Here is a 22,940-nt window from a genome sequence, read left to right as displayed (position 1 = left end):
CTTTAAATGATGCAATAGACAGCAGTTACACAAAGGCTCTACGTTACAGAGATCTAAAAAACAGGTGGGTAGCTATTTCAGGGTGTGCACAATGAATATCACCAGGAAGTTTCTATGACACTTGAAAAGTCAAAGGACCCAGCATACTGTCAGGCTCTACAGAAACTTTGCCGCAATCTTTAACTGCTGTATTAGTTTCAGCCCTGGACAACCAAAAATGTTTATGGCTCTACTAATGGAGATGTGGAGATATGACATCCCTGCAACTACTGCAGAGTAGCAATGTTGGATTGTGGGTAATAAATGTCAGTAGCCCATTGCCAAAACCAGCACAGTAATTTCCAATTGCAGAAAATTATTATCTACAAACTATAATTTATTACAAGAAATGTAGGGAGAAATATGATAAATGCATAGGAACTAGGATTTACAGTATTTCCATGTCAATTGTATGACAGAATAGGAATTTATTTTAGTAAATAGTGAATAAAACAGCAAACATGTTTAAACAACAAACATTTATCAAACATGTTTAACAGTGAATTAACATCTAAACTTTTAAAATATGACTATAAGCATTGCACATTAGGTCTGTGTGGTGCAGTTGTTATTGTTTGTTTCATTTCAAAGAGGAAGACTGAAATATTATCTGTAGTATTTGAAAAACTTACCTTTAGCAATAATTTATTAAATAAAAGCACAGTCCCAACTTTAACGTATCATTCCTTTTGGGAACCCAAAAAACAGAGTAACAAAAAAAGGTATGAGGATTGGCAAAAGAAACTGAAGAAAAATTCAAGCAAGGGGCAAATCACAAGAGAGGAGAATGAACCAGTAGAAGAAAAAACTGGGACACAGAGAAACAAGCAAAAATATTACAGGAATCACAGGTGAAGGTACAAGACAAACAAGAAAGAAACCAAAACATGGTCCAAAAATAAGAATGAACAGAAAGTATAGAAGAAAGCAGATAATGTACATAAGTACAAGATGTTAAAAGAGAACTTTTACAAATGACATTTTCAATAAATGTTAATACACCAAATAGTTGAATGCAAACATATAATTTATCAACTGAAAGTTACAATACTTTACCTAGTTTTGAATTACTTGACATTGATTTTGAGTTCCCTCATACGCATACACGTTCTGAATCTTATAGAAAATTGCTATTAATACTTTGCCCTTAATTAGAATCTCTTTTTTCATTTCAGACCTTCTTGTGCATTTGTTTGTGAAAACAAGAAATATAGTGGTTACACAAAGCTTATCATTCAGTGGTTTGCTTTCTTTGTCTGTGGTAAATGATGATGATCAGATGTGACTAAATTGCCCTCATGACCGACACCCCTCGAATGAACTGGCAATCAGGGTAACTGAGGAAGACAGGAATCACCATACATTGACTTGTGCCTCCTCAGAAAAGCAGAGATAAGAGGAAGCTGGTATTGTCTCAAACCATGTTGTCAATGTAAGACTGACTTAGAGCACAATTATGTGGCACCTGCAGAAAGCAATTAGTATAACACCAGCAAGGTGAACACCAGAACCAAATCTAAACCCAATTAGCTGGCTTCTAGTGTGAATATAATAGATAAAAGTGTGCACAGTTTTTAGTGTGTGATACAGTTTTAGCATACTGTTTCAATCTAACATTTACATTTGACCTTTTCTAGGATAAATATGCCATCAATCACAAGCCATACAGGGATATTTAGATATTTACTGTTCAAGCCCTGTCTTTGTCCTCCTTCCTGTGAAAAACGACATTCTCCAAGGTCTGCAACAGAGTGTTCCAGATGGGTTTTTTTCAGTCTGTTGTTTAAAAGTCCTATCAAAAACAGAAAATAGTGTTCTTGTGAAATGTTATTTTGGCAAACTATCATTTTTAAAATAACTTTTTTTGTGATAGGTTCTAAAAATGTCCAAAAAAAAAATTTCTTTTGCTTTCTTAATGTGTTATTGGCAATTTCTTTTCATTTTCTCTTAGTGGAAAATGAAAAAAAAAAAACAATATTTTCCAGCGAACCATTCTCAACCTCCTGCATAGTTAAACTGATCAGAGAAAATTTTAAACATGTTTTTCTTTTTTCGTGCAGTGGTTTTACCGGCATGCCTTTGTGCTATTTTCTGCCAGTACAAAGCATGTCTCACATGCTTGCAGGGTATGAATGAGTTTGGCCTCTGAAGACCTCTTGCACACAGCTGTTAGTTCTCCTAAAGTGCAAAACTAAAGTCTTTGGTGAGGCAGTTCTTAGTTTTTGTGCCCTGGGCTGCTGAAGAAATCCAACAGACCCGAGAGCAGCTGGAAACACTGAAAAGCCTACAGAGTTAGACTCTACAATAGCATCTTCAGCAGAGCTTTTATTTATGATTTACAGATTGTTTTCAGCCTGTCTTAACTTACGTCATTGTTTTGGTGTTGTAGAATAATAGCTTTTTATCTTAGTATTATTACTCAAATGTGTTAAATAGATTAATTATACTGTAGTTTGAAAAACAGAGGTACAATATGAAGTACATGTACTTACTGTATATTCTAATGCAGTCAGCTACAAAATTGTTTTTTGGCAGGTAATAGAATCTATTTAGCATGAATCCATCTGTAGAAAGTTTAGAACTTGCAAATGCTCTTTAAACATAAATGTAAAATGATTTTAAGTATTGAATTTTTAATTTGTTTTTAACTTGGGTAGCTCAGTCATGATTCAACAATACTTCTACAAATGTCAGTGAAATTCAGATAGATAGTTTTCTGTTTCCTGTACATTTCTTGGCATTTTCATTTCCTATATTTCAGATTGGCTGAAACTGTGATCTAAAAACAATTAATTATCTAAAAGGACACAAATGACTATTTATATGAAAAATAAAAGTAGGAGCCAGTGTGTCAACAATAATTTTGACAGGTCAAATACATACTAAGAACATGTGAAATATTTCCAGTCAGTCAGTGTTTGAAATGCCAGTGAAGCAGTGTATTCGGTGAGTTTCTTTTGATAGATATGCTGGATATTATGTTCTCAGTGCATGTTTCACACAGACAGATCCATAATGGTGAAGACCTTCAACAATAACTCCCTATGTAATTAATCAGCAGCATACCTGTAGGTAACCACCAAAGACAAACACGGCAACTATTTTCAGGTTCATAAAATAGCATTTGAATAAATGATGACATTTTTGAAAAAAGAAGTTATTTTAATATTTTAATAATCTTGGACCCTTTTCAGCTAAACGTTTTCTTAGGTATGACTAATATGAATGTAAACTAAATGAAGAGTTATTCACTGCAAGTTTGATATTAACTGGCATGATATTTTATTTCACATTTCTGGACTATCCCTTTAAGAGCATGAAAATATTGCATGAGACGAAGGTGATGACTACCCCTCGTAGGTTGATGGAATAATTATGGTACGATACCATTCATGATGAGCACTACTTTTGTTGGCATTCAATAAAGATATTCCATTTATCCACCCTCATGAATCAGTCCTTTATTAAAGCCTTAAAACTTGGAATATTGCATTTTATTCACATACCACAGTGTCCCTTCAGGCCCTCTCTCCACTTCAGTGCTATTTGCATGTCTAAACCAGCAGAGTCATTAAAAGGCAACCAACCACAGCGGCAGAGTCTCCATGCTGAGTGCCTTCCTGAAGCTGCTGAAGCATCGTCAGCCTTGGGAGAAAGAGAATCAGAGAGCCTCTACAGGTCCCCTCTGGGAAGAGAAAAGAGCTCTTATTCTAACTCGGTGGAAAATGCCAGCACCCACAGGGGCACTGTTACACACAGCTGGGATAATAAGCATCACAGGGAGACCCACAATCCACCAGCAAACTGAAACCAGCACATGCATTTTCTCCCTAATCCACCATTGCCACAGAGCTATCTCATCCCCAAAAGCCAATGAATCTCCTCAACCTTGCCATAGTGGGACTATTTTAGTGTCTCAGTGTGGTGTGTAATATAGGATGTGGTTTATAGGACTACAGAGGTAAAAGGGATGCAGTGAAACAATGAGGGACGAGATGCACTCAGACTCAACCTGAAAGCCTGCATGCTAGCATGCAATTCACACAGCACATAATATTCAAGTAACTGTGATCTTGAATCTAATTAGTTTTAAACATTCATGGATCACAACATAATTCAGCTGCAGCTTCTTATTCAAATCTTACTACCAGTTATTTAATAATATCATTATTATGCATACTAATAATCTTTAGGTATGTGAGAGAGGTGGGGAAGCTGATATGTGAGCTAATATTTTCATGATGATAAGGTGACTACATTGATTTACAACTCAAGCTCTGGAGGACACTTTTTGAGCTAATGCGTGGATCAGAGAAAGATGTGGATTTGTATTGTTATTCAGTTTAATCATCTGGGGATTGCAGGAGCTCTATCCATGGATTACATTTTTAAAAGTCCAATTTTACTACCATCACTAGTTTTGAGCCATTAAACACAAAACCCACTGAATTGTTACATGTCAAATTCATTACATTTTTAAGGATTACATTTCCAACTGAGACCTCAAAAAAGCCTCAACATTCTCATGCACAGCTCTTATGTCTTCGCAAAGGGGAAAATATAGATGCTATGCGCAACAGCCTTGATTTCTCTTAGGTTTTCTCCCCTGCTGTTAGTTCCTACTTGTGTGTTTTCCGCGCTCACACTTTCTCGCTCAGCTTCCTCCCTCCCAAGTATTCAGCTTAATAAGTTAGCATGAATGGCCACATCCAAATATAATGCCTGGGACCTGCTGGCGGGCTTTAAATGTGGCCCTAATGGCTAAACCATTATACTGCTCGGTACATACTCAGAGTGTACTGAATGTGTTGCTTTGGGAGAACTGAGCTGGTGGCAGGCAGGAGGTGGCAGTGGGGGGGAGGGGTAGCGGGGAGAGTAAAGAGCTGCCTTTCCATTAGCTGATTGAATTGGAACCTATTCTTGTTTGCTGGCACTTGTTTGCTTCACATTAAATAAGCCCAAGATGTAAACAACTCTGTTATGCCGCTCAAGAAAATCTCACAGGAAAGCCATGTCACACCAGCAGGACTTTCGCCTTCTTAGCCAGCAGTAAAACACAGGTTGTGTGGTGGTAGAAGTGGCTGCCTTAGTACATTTCTCGGTTCTGCTGATGCTTTGTATTAGCCACTCCATGTTTTGCGTGAGCCAGAGTGAAGGCCTAATGGACCATGGCGTGCTGAAGTGGCTGGGCGGCTGTCTCAGACAACACATCACACATTAGGATCCAACATTTACCCAAGTGCAATGTCAGATTTAATAAATGATATATATACACTTGTGGTGGCTCTATTGCAAAAGGGCGGTGAGAGGAAAGAAGATGACAGGCTTCACAAGCCATAAGTGTTCCTTTTTTTTTTCTTTAAAACCAGGTCAACACACAAGATGTCTCTGTACAGAGAACACAGGAGGGAAGAGGTGTTGCTCTGCATAGTTAAGGACATGGTGTATTACATACTGCATAGTACATTGTTACATTCTGGATAATAGTGGATGCCTTTGACATTGATAAAGAACAAAAATTTATTATTTGGTGTTGCTTGCATTTTTTTACTTATGTTCAGACCCAGCATGACTCCAAGTTCCAACTTCTACTCCAAGAAAAATGTCTGACTTAGAAAAAAGCTAAATATAGTCAGGGACATACTGCCCTAACACACATTTAGTGAAGTCAATTGTAAATTGATTTTTTTTTTTTAAATGTATCAGAAGATAGAATCAAAAAGTCATATTAAACATTGCCTTCCCCATTCCTGCTTTTGGAATAAGGGAAACGTTAATTGTGCCCCTCAATTGGTCTTTGCACATTTGCCTGTTAAATGGTTCTGCTGTCACAGTTCTTATCCACTTTGCTCTTGTTACCTTGAGTTTGACAAGTTCCCACCTGCCACAGGTTTTTTTGTGATCGCAGCTTTGCTGTTATCTGCATTTCAAAGACCTGCCAACATTTTAGAGATAACTAACCTCGCAGAATCCCTGTCAATGGATCTACACGCGCCGTCTCACAGCCTGAGTGACTGAGTGCAGCGCCCAGAAGCTGTTACTTGATCTAATCATTGCAATCATAGACAGTATATATTATGAATCATTTTCAAGCCTTTTGCTTCCCTATCATTAGGAAATATTATGGAGAGCTGCACTGACAGAAGTTGGCTATTTCAACACTCTTTAGAAAGAGTTTTATTTGGATGTTGTGTATTGCCAAGCCTGAAGCTAATGGGGCATATACTTAAGTAATATTAACAGGGGGTACACTCGCTTTCTGCAGCTCAGACTCAAATACAGATGAGAAGAAAGTTACTTAAACACAAGAAGTACTACATATTTAAGACATCCAACTGATGTACCTTTATCCAAACTAGAATTGAACATTTCCTGTCATTTGCATATGCTCTTTCTGATTATTTACTCTGTGACAATTGAACGTAAAAATGCAGACCACAATAAGAGACGTATTCAAAGCTTAACTTCATCAGAGAAACATACAGTAGATTGCTCCAGTTCATAGTTTAATGCAAAAGAGCATCTGCTGACATGTTTTGTTTTCTTTCAACCACAATTTATCCAAATGACTAAGTTAAGTACCAGGTAAAAACATGTTACAGCAGTTTTATTTTTCTTAACTCAACAAGTTATATAATATCAAGCAAATCGGTATAAAAATATACTGATGCTTGTGATTATATTTAATACATTAAAATCTATAAAACTGTTATTAGGAGTTTAATACTGAATGATTATTGGCATCGAACTTGATACCCTGCTAGTTTTTTCATCATTGTTGTGTATTGTTTCAACGAGATGTGGAATATTTGCTTTCATGGATTTTAATGAAGTGACAACTGATTTGTTTGTAGTTTGAATAAGGGGAATATTTGTTGTCTGTATGGACATTAATGTTTCGACTTAACATGAGGGAAGTTTCAGAACATGCAGTTCAATCATTTTACCAACTTTATCCAGTTCATCAATTTACCTGTACAAATCTGTGCCTTTATCATTATTAATTAAACACAGTCTTGCAGCAGTATTCATGCTCATAGATCTCTGTTCACATTTAGTCATGTTGCAAACGCACAGTTCAATGTATTTAATTGGAAAGAAAAGTAGGGAGCACAAATCAAGATCGGATAATCACAATCTGCATTTGGACTGAACATATATGCACCATGACTGCCAATTAGGTCTTTTAGGTTACAGCTCTACCAGCTTTGCACATCAACAGATGCAATTCTTTGCCCAGTCTTCTTCGCAAAATAGGTCAGGCTCATTTACTTTATATTATTTTATTTTTTGTGGACATCAGTTTTTAAATCATGCTGTTCTTCTTGGTCTTTCATAAAGGTCAGGTTCTTGGGATGGTCTAATAGTTGTTCTTAACAGATTTTCCCATTTTAGCTGTTAATCTGTGAAAATGTTTCAGAGCTCCATTGGGCTTCTTGTCTTCTTCTCTGATTAATAGACATAAACTTTTAAACAAACAATAACGTTACACACAAATATATACTATTTATTTTTAAGTAAGTGACTTCTTTAGACAATTTGGTCTACAGAATATTCTTTTTGTTTGTTTGTTTAGCAGTATGGAAGTAAAAGTGTTAACCCATATGTCCCCTGCTGTTTTCATTTTTGTCTTTTTTTGTAACTGTCTTTCCTCTTTATAATTTTTATACCCAGTAATCCCAGTAAAATTTATACAATATTAAAGTTTGAGGTTGTAAAGTGGCTGAAAGTGAAACGTTCAGAAGGTGTAAAAACTTTTGCCAGGCGCAGTATGGAGTCAGAATACTTTTTGCTGTGTAGGTTCCCCCTCCTGTGAGGCATTTTCAGCCACATTTTTGGAGTAGTTAAATATTCATGATTTCTCATAGGAATATTTAATTAACTGATGGTGCTCTGGGCTTTCTCTCTCTCAGTCATGTGCTTGGGCTGAAGCAGTTAGGCAGTGGCCCCTATGGGTTAGCTTCTGTAAAACAAAGCCCGCATTGCCACAGAATCTTACTGTATTTTTTCTTCTTTTGCTGTGGGGGCAGAGAAAGTCTGACTCCCCTCTGTGTGATGCACGGCAGAATACAAATAGGTCGCCGTGAAAATGTGCTGCAAATTATGGGTGACTCAGGGGAACATGCTGCAGGTCATGTGTAAAGACAGGAGCAGAGATGCACACAAGTGCGTGTACAAAGACATATGCATAGTTAGTACCTCATTATGAGACAAGCATGCACCGAGGCGCACCAGTTCACAGACGCAATAGTAAACTAACACCCATCCGTAAACTGTAGCCTATACCTGCTCAATCTACCGGTTGAAATCTGACTTTTTTATTATTATTATTATTATCTGATTTTTTTTTTAGCCCTTTAGGCGCTCCCCCAGAAATGTAGTGGTAGTTTTTCTGTGGTTGTGAGATGTGAGTGTTGTGACTGTGGGTGACACAGGAGGTGGACTGAGCGGAGCTGGGGGGCGCTCTGTTCTGCTCAGAGCAGGACGCAGGAGACGGTCGCTCTCCAAGGTTCTGAAAGTCGGGAGCGCTCCTTCCTCAGTCTCGCCTGCTGGCGATTAGTGCAAACCTCAACTGTAAAATCCTCTAATGACTGCCTTCATTCAGAAGTGCTTTGCTTTTTTCCCCCTTTTTTGCACAATCTTTCGTCTTAGTCATAGTGGATTTTTGTTTTACAATGCAACCGCTGGATGTACGCTCGCATATATGCGCAACAAGACCGACAGCCGCTGACCAACCTGCATCATTTGGATATACTGACTATACTCTGGATTCCCAAGGAACGCTATACGGCGGATTTTAAGCAGTTTTCTCTTTCCTTTTATGTAGCTCTGTGCGTCCGTGCCGCATGCTGTTGGACGTGAACTGCGATATTGTCTCAGAAAGGTGAGTCGTATGAGGGTAATGATGGCACAGACCTACTTTTTCGTGAATGTCACCGTCTTTGCATTTGCAAAGAGCGAAGAAAAAAAGGCTGATCACTACTTGCTTTTGAACCCATAATCCACGAGGAAGGAGGGGAACAATAGTGTTACGGGGAACCTTGTGAATCTAATGTGTGGATGAGAGTGAAGTTTCCAATGGGCAAGGCGACTATCTGAGATCTGTTCCAGCAATCCGTGCTCTGGATTTTCTTGGCTTCACACAAAGAGGATATCAAGATAAAAAAAAAAAAACACGGTGAGTTTGCCTTATCGCTTTTAAGTGCGCCACTGCTGTCCCTGAAATCCATCTGGCATTGTAAAACACGAAGCTCTAAATGCACAGAGATAGATTTTCAGCCTATTTTCAGCTGTTTTACTGCTTCTTTATAAAAACTATAAGAAGGGTGGTGGGTTTTAAAATGTATGGCTGCATAGCCGTGCTGATTTAGTTTACTATTAAAGCTAACACGAGCAAATGCATTTTAAATGTGACAAATGAAACTACCTGTTGTTTATGGTCCTTTATCTAAAGTTTCTCAATTTTTTTAAACCTCAAATTCACCTTTTCAGAATTTGGAAAATAAAACACTCCACCCACTACAGTAATGAATATCACAAGCCCTTTCCTCTGTTGTTCTGTTGCTGCGCTTGGACCTACATCTGCTGCACTATATAACAAACCTGTTGAACAGTATACGCTGCCAGACAACCGAAACGAAACTGCTTTTCATCGTGTAAAATAATCTCCATGATAAAACTTCTTGCAAGAAAAACAAAAAAGTACATCGCAAGGTGAGACGGGGTTGTGAGAATGCGCAAAACAGCAGCAGCGAAATCACCACCCCATGCCATGATTATTATCTGTGTATTTATTTATTTAATTTCTTTGTTATTCCACTGCAGAACATCCCTTTCGGATACACGATGACAGCAGTGATAACGATGATAGCAATGATAAAGACCTGGTCGGACCCGGAGAGAATACCCGGAGCTTAGAGATGACATCCACGCAGTCGTGTTGAATGTGGATGTTACCGCCGCGGGGAAGGATGGGCCCTCTCCTCTCGGCCGCCTCCGTCCTCCTCCTGTTTCTCCTCCTGGCCCTGAGCGTCGCGTCTCCGGCCACGGTTGGCAACCCCGAGGATTACGTCGCCGACGAGGCAGAGCGGACCGCCGCGGATAACATCGTCTTTGACGACTACAGGGGAAAAGGGTGCGTGGATGACAGCGGGTTCGTGTACAAGCTGGGGGAGCGTTTCTATCCGGGACACTCAAACTGCCCGTGCGTTTGCACGGAGGACGGGCCCGTGTGCGACCAGCCCGAGTGCCCGAAACTGCACCCGAAGTGCACGAAAGTAGAGCACAATGGATGCTGCCCCGAGTGCAAGGAGGTTAAAAACTTTTGCGAGTACCGAGGGAAAACGTACAAAATCCTGGAAGAATTCAAGGTAGGCCAATATTGTTTGAGTTTGTCGGTCCTTGCATACACCCATAAGGTAAACTGTTGCAATTTCGAGCACAGAACTTGGATGCATTTTGTTTGCGTAGATTTAAATAACTTATGCAAAGCAGATACATGGATCTGGCATAACATTATGGCCATCTGTTTCCAACTCTGACTCATGGAGGCATGAACTCTAATGACTCCTTGAAAGTTTATTAGGATACATGACACCGAGATATTAACAGCAGATGTTTTAAGTCTTGTAAGCTGAGAGGCAGAGCCTTCATGGGTTGATCTTGTTTGACCAGGACATCCTTCAGATGGTCAATGGGATTGTGGTCTCTGGAATTCAGAGAACTTATTGCCTTTGAGGCACATTATCCCGACCATCACATAAAACTGTTTCTATTCAAGGGTGTAGGCCTCCAACAAAGCTCATCATGCAATAATGTTTCCTAGGGATTTTCAATCTTTCCCGTCCAAAGAGCAATTTCCACCCATGATCCAGCTAAATGAAATTTGCTTAGAGCTGCAAAAGTTGGATGACTCTTTAGAAAAAGAATAACTTCTCCATTTTTATAAAAATCCACAATAGAACATTTTGTTTACATTTTTAGGTTTTAAAATAAAAAATAAAAATTAAAAAGAGGATGAAAACATTTTCTTCTATGGTATATTTTTTGGAGAAAAACGTGAAAAAATTCCTCGCAGTATTAGGCTTATTCTGTTGTGGGAATTCTTTACAAATGTGTCATGAAAGCACAAGGAAAATCTGCCAAAACCAGCCTTGTTTAAACCACTATGTTTAAAGATATTGCTTCGTTTTTGCCATTTTGGGCGCTCTTGCACCAACAAAGACGTTGCCCGCTTTGTCTAAGCTGAATATTTATTAAAATAACTTACATAGATCTATCACCCTTATTATTCTCCACTGGACACGACACAAGAAGAATGATGACCAACAGTGGACCCAACATCTTCAATTAAATTTTAATAAAATGTTTAGGTAGAATTTAATACGAAAATAATTGGTTACAATTTCTTATTCAATATTATATTTGCAAGCTATATGTGCTGAGTATAATGGCTAATACTCAATAACCACCAAAATTAAATTTCTTTTAATTCTGTATTTCATATTAAAAGTAGAGAGTGATTATGTCTTCAAACACCCAAAGACATAATTATAGTATTTAGAAGAAGAGTCAAATTCCTTTCTGAATATGTGCTACAGTGTTTTAGATCTGATTTACGGATTTACACAGTATCATCTGATAGATTTACTCATTGATAGAGCTAAACTTAAATATAAATATCTGTAATGATGGCTATAGTTATTCAGATTGTATCAATTTTACTGGAAACAATAATAGCCCTTGCTGATCTAGAATATTCCTAGTAAACTGATGAGCTATTTCTAACATGTACAGGTAATATTTGTCATATTAATTTTATAACAGCCACCGTGTATTCATTTTTAATGTTTTCATTTTACAATTTGTTCACAGAAGCCACCCAGGTGAATATGCAGACCTATAGTTCCATTCAATAAATGACACCAGAGAAGGTTAGCCATTTCAACTAGATGCATTTGTTATGAATTATCTTAGAAATGTGTATTGTTTAGATTAGCTTTTATATACTGTAACCCTATCATCAAACTTTATTTTTGGCCAAGACCACCAACAACGCTGCCACCCAGTGTGATTCCACCCTTTGTTGGACCATCGTTGCCACACCGACAGATCCTAAAACAGTATTTTCATGCGCTGTTGTGTGGACACTGAGTAAGCGCTCTTGCAGCAGGTCTCTACCCATCACACCAGTGTCTCTGCAGTGGTTATGGTGTATGACAGCACTGTCTGATTAAAAATGACACCAGGGGTATGACAACTACAGTCTGTGTTTAAACTGTTGCTGCCCATGAGAAGACCTCCTAGTTTAAGCTCCCCGCAAGTGAATCCAGGCTGGGTGTGACTGAAATAAGATATGACACAACATGGCCCAAACAACAAGCTCCATAGCTAATCTCAGATTTTAGTCATGTCTGAGCAAACAAATCAGTGCTCAGAGATAAGATTAGTGCATAAATTCCAGTTCACTCAATACAGCAAGCAGACAATGGGAATAAAACTTTTTTTCCCCCAACATTGTTGTAATTTGAACTTATATCATGTAATTAAGATAATTGATGACTGTTTTTCTCAAAATTGTCTTGTTAATTTTCCACACACTTTAACTTTCAGATCGCACAGTTATGACAAGTATAACATCATGTACAACTTTAAATTATTGTTTTAGTGGATAGATATGAATAGACATCATTTCCACAGATAATTGAATCTGGTGTAAAGTTTTTATACTATAAGTCAGATTAGAAGAAAGCTTTCCAACATCATGTTGTTGGTTGTCAACTCAAACAATATGTACCCTTTGTCTATGTCTCTAAAGAGCTCAGTAAGTAAAGTGGGGAAGCAGCTATTATTATCCTCTGAATGTAACTAAAGCTAAGTGAGTGCTCGTAGCTTGGATATATTATTGAAGAGCATCTAACAGCTAGTGCTATTTGGGAAATGTGTTCTCTTGCTTACGTAAAATAGGGACGCAAATCGTATTTGTGAATTTTTTTATAAATGTTTTAAACTCTATACAATGTTAAAAAAACTGGAAGAAATAGGGGAAAGAGATTAAAATTGTGTACATGCACGTTTCTTTATTTGATCAATAATCTTGAATAATTATTCATTTTCTTACTTGTGTGAATGAACACACATTGTTGATCTTTAGTCATATACTGTCTGATATTTTAATGGTAAAAGTAGCTGCAAATAAATAGGAAAGTTTTCATCCATTTTCCACATCAGCCTGAAGAATCATATTCTAGTCCTCAACACAAACTGAAGTTTGACGGCTAGCTACAAGAAATTGCTCTCTATGATCTATTTTTGTTGTATCTTGACCTTTCCAAAACAATTTTGTTATTGCCTTTGTCTGTGGTGGAACAAAGTGCATGTATTTATTTATTTATTTTTATGGAACATGATGTTTTTTATTGGAAATATAACACTTTATTACATTGTTTTCTGGTTGTAATTCATAATGGATTAGCTTTAATTTTTAGTTGGTTGGGGTTCTCATTCCTGTGAGCATCACAAATCACCCAGTTGCTGTTTAGTGCCACACATAACATTTTGTCTGGCTTTAGGGATAAGTAATTGCCACTCAATTACTGCTTAATGTTTGCTAAGCAGTTAATAAAAGACAATGTTCGTGAAGCTCATATAAGAAGTACAGCTGAATGTCATCAGCAAAAATAAGAAGCATTGCTAAACTGCTGAGTTATCTGGCTTAAAGAGGAATACATTTTAAAAACCAAATATGTCCTAGTGCAGAGCAATGAAGAACTCCAAAAGCACTTCTTGCAGCCACACCAAAATGCCTGACAGAAAGATGAACCACTTTTGATCAAACCCAGACTTCCCAACCACATCCCTCAATCTGTTTCTCATAATAGAATTATTCTGACAGACTTGTGCCAAAAGATGAGGAAGGGTCTAATAAGACCAGAACTTTGTATTTGTCAAAACTTGTCAAAATATTACTGGTAGCTTTAAGTAGTGTTTTTGGAGTGGAATGCATTTAGCACAAAAACAAATTGTAAATGATCATAGAAATTTTACTCCAAGTAGGCACTAAGAAGGTAAGCAACATCCTTCTCAAAAAGCTTTAGGATAAAAAGAAATTTGGAAATATGCCTAAAATTTTGAGCTTTTTCAGGATTGGTTTCATGTTTTAAATAGCTTGGGAACACCCTGGTCAAAAGGGAAACATTAAAAGAGATTATAAGCCAATGGCCAACAGTATCAAAGAATCTGAAAAAAACAACAGGTAAAACACCTGAAAAGCATTAGGCTTAACTTTATCTACAACAGCAATCATGTCAGCATATCTCACAGGTGTAAAAGTCTACCAGGAGTAAGTAGTCAGTTCTTTACTAGAAGAACAAGAAAGCTTTGGGAAAAATTTGGCATTCATTTCTCTAATCTTAGCAACAAAAAAAAATCAAGTTTATTGTCATCTGATTCAAACTACACAGAAATGAATACAGCAACATGAGACACAATAGCAGTGATTTTGTCAAACAACACTTCAGGATTTCTTTTGTTTTTTGATATGGATCTAGAACATATTTCAATCTGCCTTTTACCTTTTTCAGTAATTTATCTTTGTTGATCAACTTTGCACTATATCTGTCACACAAACCACATGCAAAACATTTCATAAGAGTTTGACTTCATTTCAGTCAAAGATGAAATCAGGGCAAAGCTAGAAACCCTCTGGAAGATGCTCAAACATTTTTCATTAATGAAATTTTCTGTGCATTACATGGCAGTGAAACAAACTGAAACAGGCATGTGTGTGCACTCAAACTTCAGCTAAATAGGTCAGTAGAAAAGCATCATTTTTCACAATGTTCCGACTTTTTATTAGCAGTCGTGCAATTTTTTAAAAGTAGGCCAGAGTTTACTTTCTGCTTTATTAACTTGTTTTTGATATTTTTCTTAGAAAGTATTTTGTTTCTTCTCCTAGACTATCATTGACAGTTTTACTAACAATTGTTGCACATGCCCTTCAATTGTTGACTTTTTCTGCTTCAATTTGAGCTCACTTTGCTAAGCAATTACTAGGTATTTCCAAAACATGTAAAATGTGTTTAATAAACAAGCATTTGTGCTTGTTTATTCAAGCACAAATGCACAACATTGTCAGTTCCAGCCAGTTCAATTGTTACTTTGCATAATTTATATTTGATTACTTTTTACCTGTGGAAACTGAACAAAAATTCAGTTTTAGGACAGTATGTGCTTGTCTTGTTCATCACAGTGTTAGATTTGAATGATACATAATTTAATTATTCATTCAAAAAATGACTAATATCTTTTGGGTAAAATAAGTAACGGACCGAGCTCTCATTAGCATGTTAGATTTGGTAAATGGTGTGTGGCATCAACCTCTTTAAAATCAATGTGCCTAATCTGTACTGACTGGTGTGTTAGTGTGTCAAACCAAATCCAGCTTAGCCGTGCATTGAGATGCAAGGTTTCAGATTTTATAAGTACATAAGCCCCCCATTTTCATGTGAGATCAAGTCCATCAATAGTGCATTTCACCTCCATGTTAACCTTGACCAAGGGCCCACAGAATGAGAGAATCCTTCAACACATTAAGGGTTAAAACCGTTTTTCATTGATTTCAGTTCAGATGGCATGAGGTAAATGAAGAGCAATTATGTACAATTTTTATGGTATCATACCAAAAACTGCAGCATCTTTACCCACTTTAATAAGACAGTCTCTTTAGTTTGAGAATGAAAGTCTCAGAACCCCACAGTGTTAAAGGAAAGAGTAGTATCTACTTAGGAGACTCATGTCTAAGGAGTGCGAAAGGTTATGGGTTGTCGGTCTTATTAGCCTTTCTTTATTGTAAGTAGTTTGTGTTTTGCATATCATATTCAGTTTATGACACAGGGGTTTAAACGGGTAACAAAAGAGTTTTTGAAAATCTTAAGTCAGATCTATGGTATTTGTTGATGGCCTCATGTTCACCATCTCACTGCAAAAATAATGCAATCAGTGTGCTGTTGGACTATTTTTTTTCACATCCTCATTTTGTAAGATTATGTGGTGAAAAGGCCGCTATGGTTCTAACACAAATGGTGCTGTGGGTGAGTCTCTCCTTCGGTACTCTGAAAAGATTATAAACTATGGGACAGAATAAATCTGCCATTAGCATTAATTTGGATCTTAGGGAATGCATGTTTAGTTTTGTTTGAGTATAGAGCAAAACAAAATTTAAGAGAGTATTACACATACTTTTCATTATTACAAACATCTAATGTCTGCAGTTGAATACTTGGAATTTGTAATAGATTTATCAGTATGTATTATTCATAAATACTATTAGGTCTAGCTCTTCAGGAAATCATTTATCGTTTATTTAACCAGTGGAGAGCATAGTTTCGCTGGCTCTAGCCAGGTTTGTATGTAGTTTCTCTGATTAAATGTTCACTATACAAAAAAAAGCTTAGTTTCATGGTTGAGAATGTATAAAGTATAAAACGACTAAAAAGAAATTGCAGTTTGCAGTCATGTTCAACAGATTAGAGCATTATGTTTTTTTACACTGACTTTATCTTGGGTTCCTCGTTTGACCTACAGCCTCAAAATCCACTGTACTGGGGTTAAAGATAAATATGTAGTGTAGTTATATATAAAATAAGCATCTTTTAGAAGCTTATTTGTGTACAAAGATGAAACACTTGATGCTGTATGTCTTTTGAAGTTTTGCTTAAACTAGCGAAACTGGTCAAATTTAGCACAACCTACATCAGCCTTGCTCTTTCACAAGATGTTTTACTTTTACCTGACTGAATTTGATCATTAGAAATGCAAGAAAATACTCATCTTTTTGTGATATCTTTTTTCTTCATAGTTGTTCTAAGGACAACAAAGCTTTACTGCACTTATGTAGTACTTAAAATTCAACACATACAGTTATCAGTTGTTAAAAAGAGAAGCCATACACCCATGGCATGTGTGATCTTTTTTTATCACACATGCCAGTCGTTAGTAACTCTTGTTTATCAAAAACATTTGCGAGAGTACATCCATAAAGGATGTAGAAATGATTGCTGAAATTGATTTTCCTCTCCAATTTGCCAGAGGCAACAATAGTGCCAATAAGTGCGAAACAATTTTGTCACAAAGAACGGTTTATTTGTTTGAAATTCTGGCACCTGTAGTCAGTGTTCAGTGTTTTGGGGAGAAAATTTGTCATGTTTCAAGTCATTCTACCTCTTTCTATGCATCCATAGACACTGTAAAATATATTTTTAAATACACACAATGAAAAGAAGCTGTTTGACTCCTATTAACTGCATGAGTAAGCTTCCTGTGACTTTGCTGTCCAGCTTAAAAGTTTGACCATTGCCATTAATATTTGCCCCCGCTGAAAGTTATTAGACCTTTTATTGCCTCGCAGCCCTGTTTCCATTTGTCTACGTGTGGAATGGAAAGCATGGCAGCCAATTCACTCTAATACCCAGCCAATAATAGTGGGAACAAGCGAAGTGTTTTTTTCACCTCAACATCTGGCAGCATGTCTAAATTTGGTGCAACTGCTCCATTTTCCTTTGTGTGTCTGGGCTTAGGCATGACTGATCCTCTTCACGGTAGACCTCATACAATAGGACTTGCTGAAAGCATCAGACGCCAGAGACTACTGACAGGAATTTTCTCCAATGTTTTATAGGCGCATAAAGTAGTGCTGATGTCGAATTCCATCTTTCATGTTCCATTCCCTATTTAGCATCTGTAGGCTTCTACCTGAGCTGTTTGACACACCAGTTTGCCAGATTAACCTACAAAGAAAATGTCACTGATTTAAGGATGTTTGATGCATGACTTTGAAGACCACTCATGATGTGAAAGAAATAATGTTTTTCTTCAAAGGGAGTTGAATCGTTTTTTTCTTTTATAAAACACGATTAAACCTGTGGATTACTGCGGACATATCAGGATGAAAAAAAACAAAACACTAATCAAGCTTTTAAAAATGTCCCTGGTGACCTTAATTAGTCCAGCTAACTTATTTCATGCCACACTCATTCTTGCTCTAAGGAAACTCTTTGAGCATTTGAAATTATTTAATTCTCCTTGTAGCTGATGTAATTCAGCTAATTTTAACTTCGGTTGTCAACAATGCTAAAATATGACAAGAGGAATTCACTGAATCAAACTGTTTTGCAAGATTTTCGCGCACATTAGCATATTGTTGAGATTCATCTCCCTTCTCGTTTGTTTGTTTGTTTGTTTGTCTGTTTGACCGACCTCCCACATCTCAAGCACAGCAGTTTTCTGCCTACACAAGAGTGTGTTCAGACACCATGAAAAATGTTTGTGCTTAGAGGTTTGAAATATCTCTTAAAATTGAAATAAACCAGACTGCACCAGAAAAAAAGCAGTCCTTACAATCTTAATACATGCTATGCAAAATATAAAACAGTGTTCATCTTAGATTACAGATGTAACAGCAAAGCAGCTATTAGGTATTTGTCTTAAGTTTTGGGTTAATTGATGGTTTCTCCAGAAGCTTGAGTGTACTCTTGTTTTGATAATGTTATGATTCTAAGTCAGATCTGGCTTAGAAATGGTTGTGCAGATATTGGTATTATAAGTTGTACTTGAACACTCAAATATGCAGTGGAGATCTTTTTTTATTTTTCTTTGTCCAATTCAGCTGGCAGCTTATGGTTTTTCTTACATTTCAATTATGCAAATAAAGGATGTTTTTAAGGTCTTTTTTTATCCTGTCTTATAAGTGGCTGACTAAAAAAAACAAACATGCTGTGCATTCAATTCAATTCAAAAATACGATATCTATACCAAAGGGAAAATAAATGTTGTCGTGTCTCATATGATCCAGTTATCTTTCAAGAGTCGTTGTGGATTGTGATTTTGTGGGCAGAAATGATCCCCAGTAACAGTCAGTCTTGAAAAAATCTGAAGAAGCCTCACTGACTATTATACAGACTGCTGCTGTATAATAGTCACATGAGTGTTATGACATGCTATAGCTCAATTCCCGGGTAGCAGAGACAATATTATTTTACAGTAACATGTCCAGGATGACACAATCAGTTACTGGCAAACAGTCATTTTATCTAATTTGCTTTTGCCACTCCTTTTTAAATCTCTCTGGCTGTATGCTTAGAAAGCCTGGCAGAGACACTCTGGCCGTTATGATCGATGGAGGAGATAGTCATAGTTCAGGAATTATTTGTGCTTCAGAGATGTTAATCAGCTGCTCCCAGTTGTAAAAACCATGTCTTGTCACCAAAGTTGTGCATCACAAGTTTTAAAGAAATAAATGTAAGAGCAAATTTTTTTCCAGTGGCACACCATCTAAAGACAGAGGGAATAATTGTCTAAAAGACCAATGCATCAACCAAGAAAATAAATTATGAGCCAAAGTCAACAAAAAGAACAAATCCAAACAAACAGAGATACTTCTAGTCAACACCAGGAGTAGCACAATTCTAGAAAAAACATTGGTCCAAATGCATAAAAATAAAGTGTATTTTAGCATGCCAGCTGTACCTGGATGCAGCAAGCACAGCTGTTGGAAAAATCCTCTCTCATCTAAGAGGATTCCTCCTCTTCTCAGCGAATTGGATGCTGCAGGTTGCCATGTGGACAGCAGCTGATTTTTCCCCAAGTACCAGAGATACATTCACCTCAAAGTACTGTAGTTCCAGGTGAGTTATTCAGTTAAGTGCAGAGTAAGCAATATACTATGGATGTTTACGGATGCATACGGCCACATAACGTTTTGATTCAGCCACCTTACGGCCCATGAAAATCCCAATGTTCCCAAAAAGCAGAGTTAATTGATATCTGGGAGTCCTTCCAATTTTATTTTAATGTCATTTTTTAAAGTAGCACATAAACATTCAGAATGTGTTCAGGTATTAAACAACTTTGTATTTGTTCAGGACCCGTGCGTACTGAACAATCAGGGCCGTAACATTTATTTTTGATTGACAGCCAATAACCAACTTGCCGTTAATCCATTGTAACGTTGGTAAAATAACGCCATTTCTCTACTTTGTCAATAGTCACTGTCTTTCCTGGTTAGATATCAATGTTTTTTTATGTCACTAAGCACAAACTTCATTCAGTGAGTAAACTTTCAGGTGGTCTTAGAAAATTACTTTTCTAAGTCTCACCTGGGCAAACAATGGAAAATAAGTCACACTTAAACTGCAGGTATCTTATACTCGCTCTGTACTAAGTATGCTTTCAGTCTTTACAATTGATTTTGTACTATGAAGGACAAGTAACATGTAATGGCAACCAAAGGAAGCAGAAGTGAAATGCAGTTAAGAGCTAAGGTGTCGTCATGGATTATACATAATAACTGAAATTCGATCAGACTTTTCAGTGATATGGAAAACTAATATAAAGGTACCCTAGAGTGCGCAACTTATTGGCGTTTAAAAGCACAAATTGAAGGAAATCATCTGAGAAGCTAAAATAAGGAGGTGTATGGACTGGAAAATTAAAGAGAGGAGGTGTGGGACAAGAAAGACCAAAGCAAAGGATAGTAATTTCAGAAGCAATATCATCTGTGACTGACAATGATAGTGTATTTTCATTACAGTATGAGAGAGAGGACAACCGCTGCAGTCTTTAGCACTTATAATAATTTGTTTCAAAAAGCTGTTTTCTTACAGTTGTCATTTTGATATCTGCTTTACATTTATTTTAATATGTCTCTTGTCCTTGTTTATTTTACTTTTATATTGTCTTTTACTAAGATTAAAAATGTTTATACAGCTGCAATAGTCCTAAAGATAATGTCAAAACTTCAAACAAAGGGAGCATATTTCAATACAACAGTGACTAAACGTCTTAACTTCTTTTTGCTTTATGTGTCACATCAAGGTTGTGGTAGGAAATACAAACTCAATGTGCAGATTAAAATGTTAAATAATTTAATTTCAACCACGATGTTTATTTCTGAGGGAAAATGAGACTGGCATACCTCAAAAGAAAAATGAACAATGTAAAAGGATTATTTCAAGGGATTATTAACAAAGTGATATATCTGTTTCAATTTACATTGTATTAAACATGACATGAAGTAAATAGGAGCACTTTGTTGGCATTTCAGCAATCACACCCTTCTGGCATGTTGCTAACCAGCTTTTTGCTTTTTTCACTGGCATTTTTGAAAATTAATATTGGCTGATAAGCTCCAGCTCTGCGATCGGAAGGCCTCACTTGCTATCAACAAATTCTTTAGCTTCATCCACAGATTCTTTAATCAGAAAGTCAAGATTTTGGCTCTGCCTCTCCAAAATGTTAACATATTTTTATTCAAAAAAACACAATGAAATGAAATTAAATGAAAAGTTCATATTCCTCAATTCACGCCCAGGCATGATGACTCCACGACGACATGTTGAATCAAGAAATCATTAATAGAACCTGAAAAAAATGAAGTAGGCGACATAACTCACAAAGCAAGACATCATGTCCCAATGGTAAGAAATCCAAGAACAGATGAGAAAAAAAAGTTACCAATATCTATTGGTCTGAGAAGGGTGATTTATAAGGCTTTATGTCTCCAACAAACCATTATCTATAAGTAGAGAAAACAACAAGGACTCATCACAAAACTCATCACAGGAAGAGATCACAAAAGTACCAAGAAAAATATATCTAAGGCACTGCATACTCAACTTTCCTGATTTAAGGTCAGTGCTCATGACTGGACTGGGAAACAGTACCACCCATTAGAGTAGCAAGGCAAAAATGCTCTGACCAAAAAGAACACAAAAGTCCAGCTCAGATTTTCCAACATATTCATCTTGATAATCCTGAAGATTTTTGGAAAAATATTCTGCAGACTGACTAATTTAAACACAGTATTTCAGAGAAAAAGAACATCATTCCTAAGTAAAACATGATGATGGTAGTGCGATGATCTGGGGCTGCTTTGGTGCTTCAGAACACACAACACTTATGAATAACTAAAGAAAAACAAAATTAAAATAATATGATATACATTAAGCATAATAAATAAAATGAAAACTGTTTTGTATTTTCCAGGTAATCTACAGTACTATAAGTTACACTACTTTGGAGCCATATAACAGCCAACACCTTCTTATATCTCCCAGTGGGCTTCTGGATGTCTTCTTTAGAAATGAGCTGAGCTTAAGAGTAGAAACCATGAACCATGCTTACACTGTGCTTTGGGACATCAATTTTCACCATATGGTTGGACAACAACCACTGGTTTAGAAATGTCTGTCTTTCACAGTTTATTTCTTCTTGAAACAAAATATAGGGCTTTCTAAGTTCATATCAGTTAAAGGTCCGTGACTGACAGTTCTATAAAATAGAAAATCTCTTACCAGCCATGAAATTGGCTTGTAGTGACATAGGAGTACATTTCTGTTTAGGCTGGTTTCAACACACTGCAGACAGTATAGCATCTCTCTGCGACAGAGATAATATCCCTTTAGTGGAGACATTTTTTGCACACTTTAAATTATAGTTCTATTATTTATGTATTTTTTCTTTGTCTGTTCATATATTCCTTTGATTTTTCTTATTTAGCCATTGAGTTCTAGTTTGTATTCTTTCCAGAAATCATGTCTATAATGGTGACCTAAACCAAAAATGGAAAAACTGTTCAAGCACTACTATCATTAAGAAATAAAATAATGGATGATTTTAAATACTTTTTCAAAGATAAAACTAAGAATATTGTTGTTGTATGCATTTGTATTCAATCTTCCTAAATCATGACTTTTATGCCCGTCTCTACAAGCTTTTATATCTAAAGTTGTTATTTTGCTGTAAGGTCGACTACAGCAGTTCAAGTTGTACTTCTCAAGCCTTTTACAGGATCTTTTTTTTTTCTCCAGCATTGGTTTTTATTTATTTACATCCACTTTCCCAGT

General features: G+C 36.6%; 1 protein-coding gene across 2 annotated transcripts in view; it reads left to right on the top strand.

The window, feature by feature from the left end:
• The first annotated feature begins 8,468 nt into the window (after nt 1-8,468).
• The window catches only part of vwc2l (von Willebrand factor C domain containing protein 2 like), a 28,136-nt gene continuing 13,664 nt past the window's right edge, over nt 8,469-22,940 (top strand). The window contains exons 1-2 of one of the 2 annotated variants that reach the window (XM_023336419.1): nt 8,469-8,923; nt 9,865-10,409. In XM_023336419.1, coding sequence (XP_023192187.1) covers nt 9,984-10,409 — 426 coding nt within the window. In that variant the 5' untranslated portion in view covers nt 8,469-8,923; nt 9,865-9,983. Of the gene's footprint in view, nt 9,218-9,864; nt 10,410-22,940 lie in introns of both variants that reach the window. The other variant, XM_005800712.3, reaches the window with a different exon arrangement.

Source organism: Xiphophorus maculatus, chromosome 7, assembly GCF_002775205.1.
Source record: "Xiphophorus maculatus strain JP 163 A chromosome 7, X_maculatus-5.0-male, whole genome shotgun sequence".
Lineage (NCBI taxonomy): Eukaryota > Metazoa > Chordata > Actinopteri > Cyprinodontiformes > Poeciliidae > Xiphophorus > Xiphophorus maculatus.
This window is presented reverse-complemented; position numbering and strand designations above follow the sequence as displayed.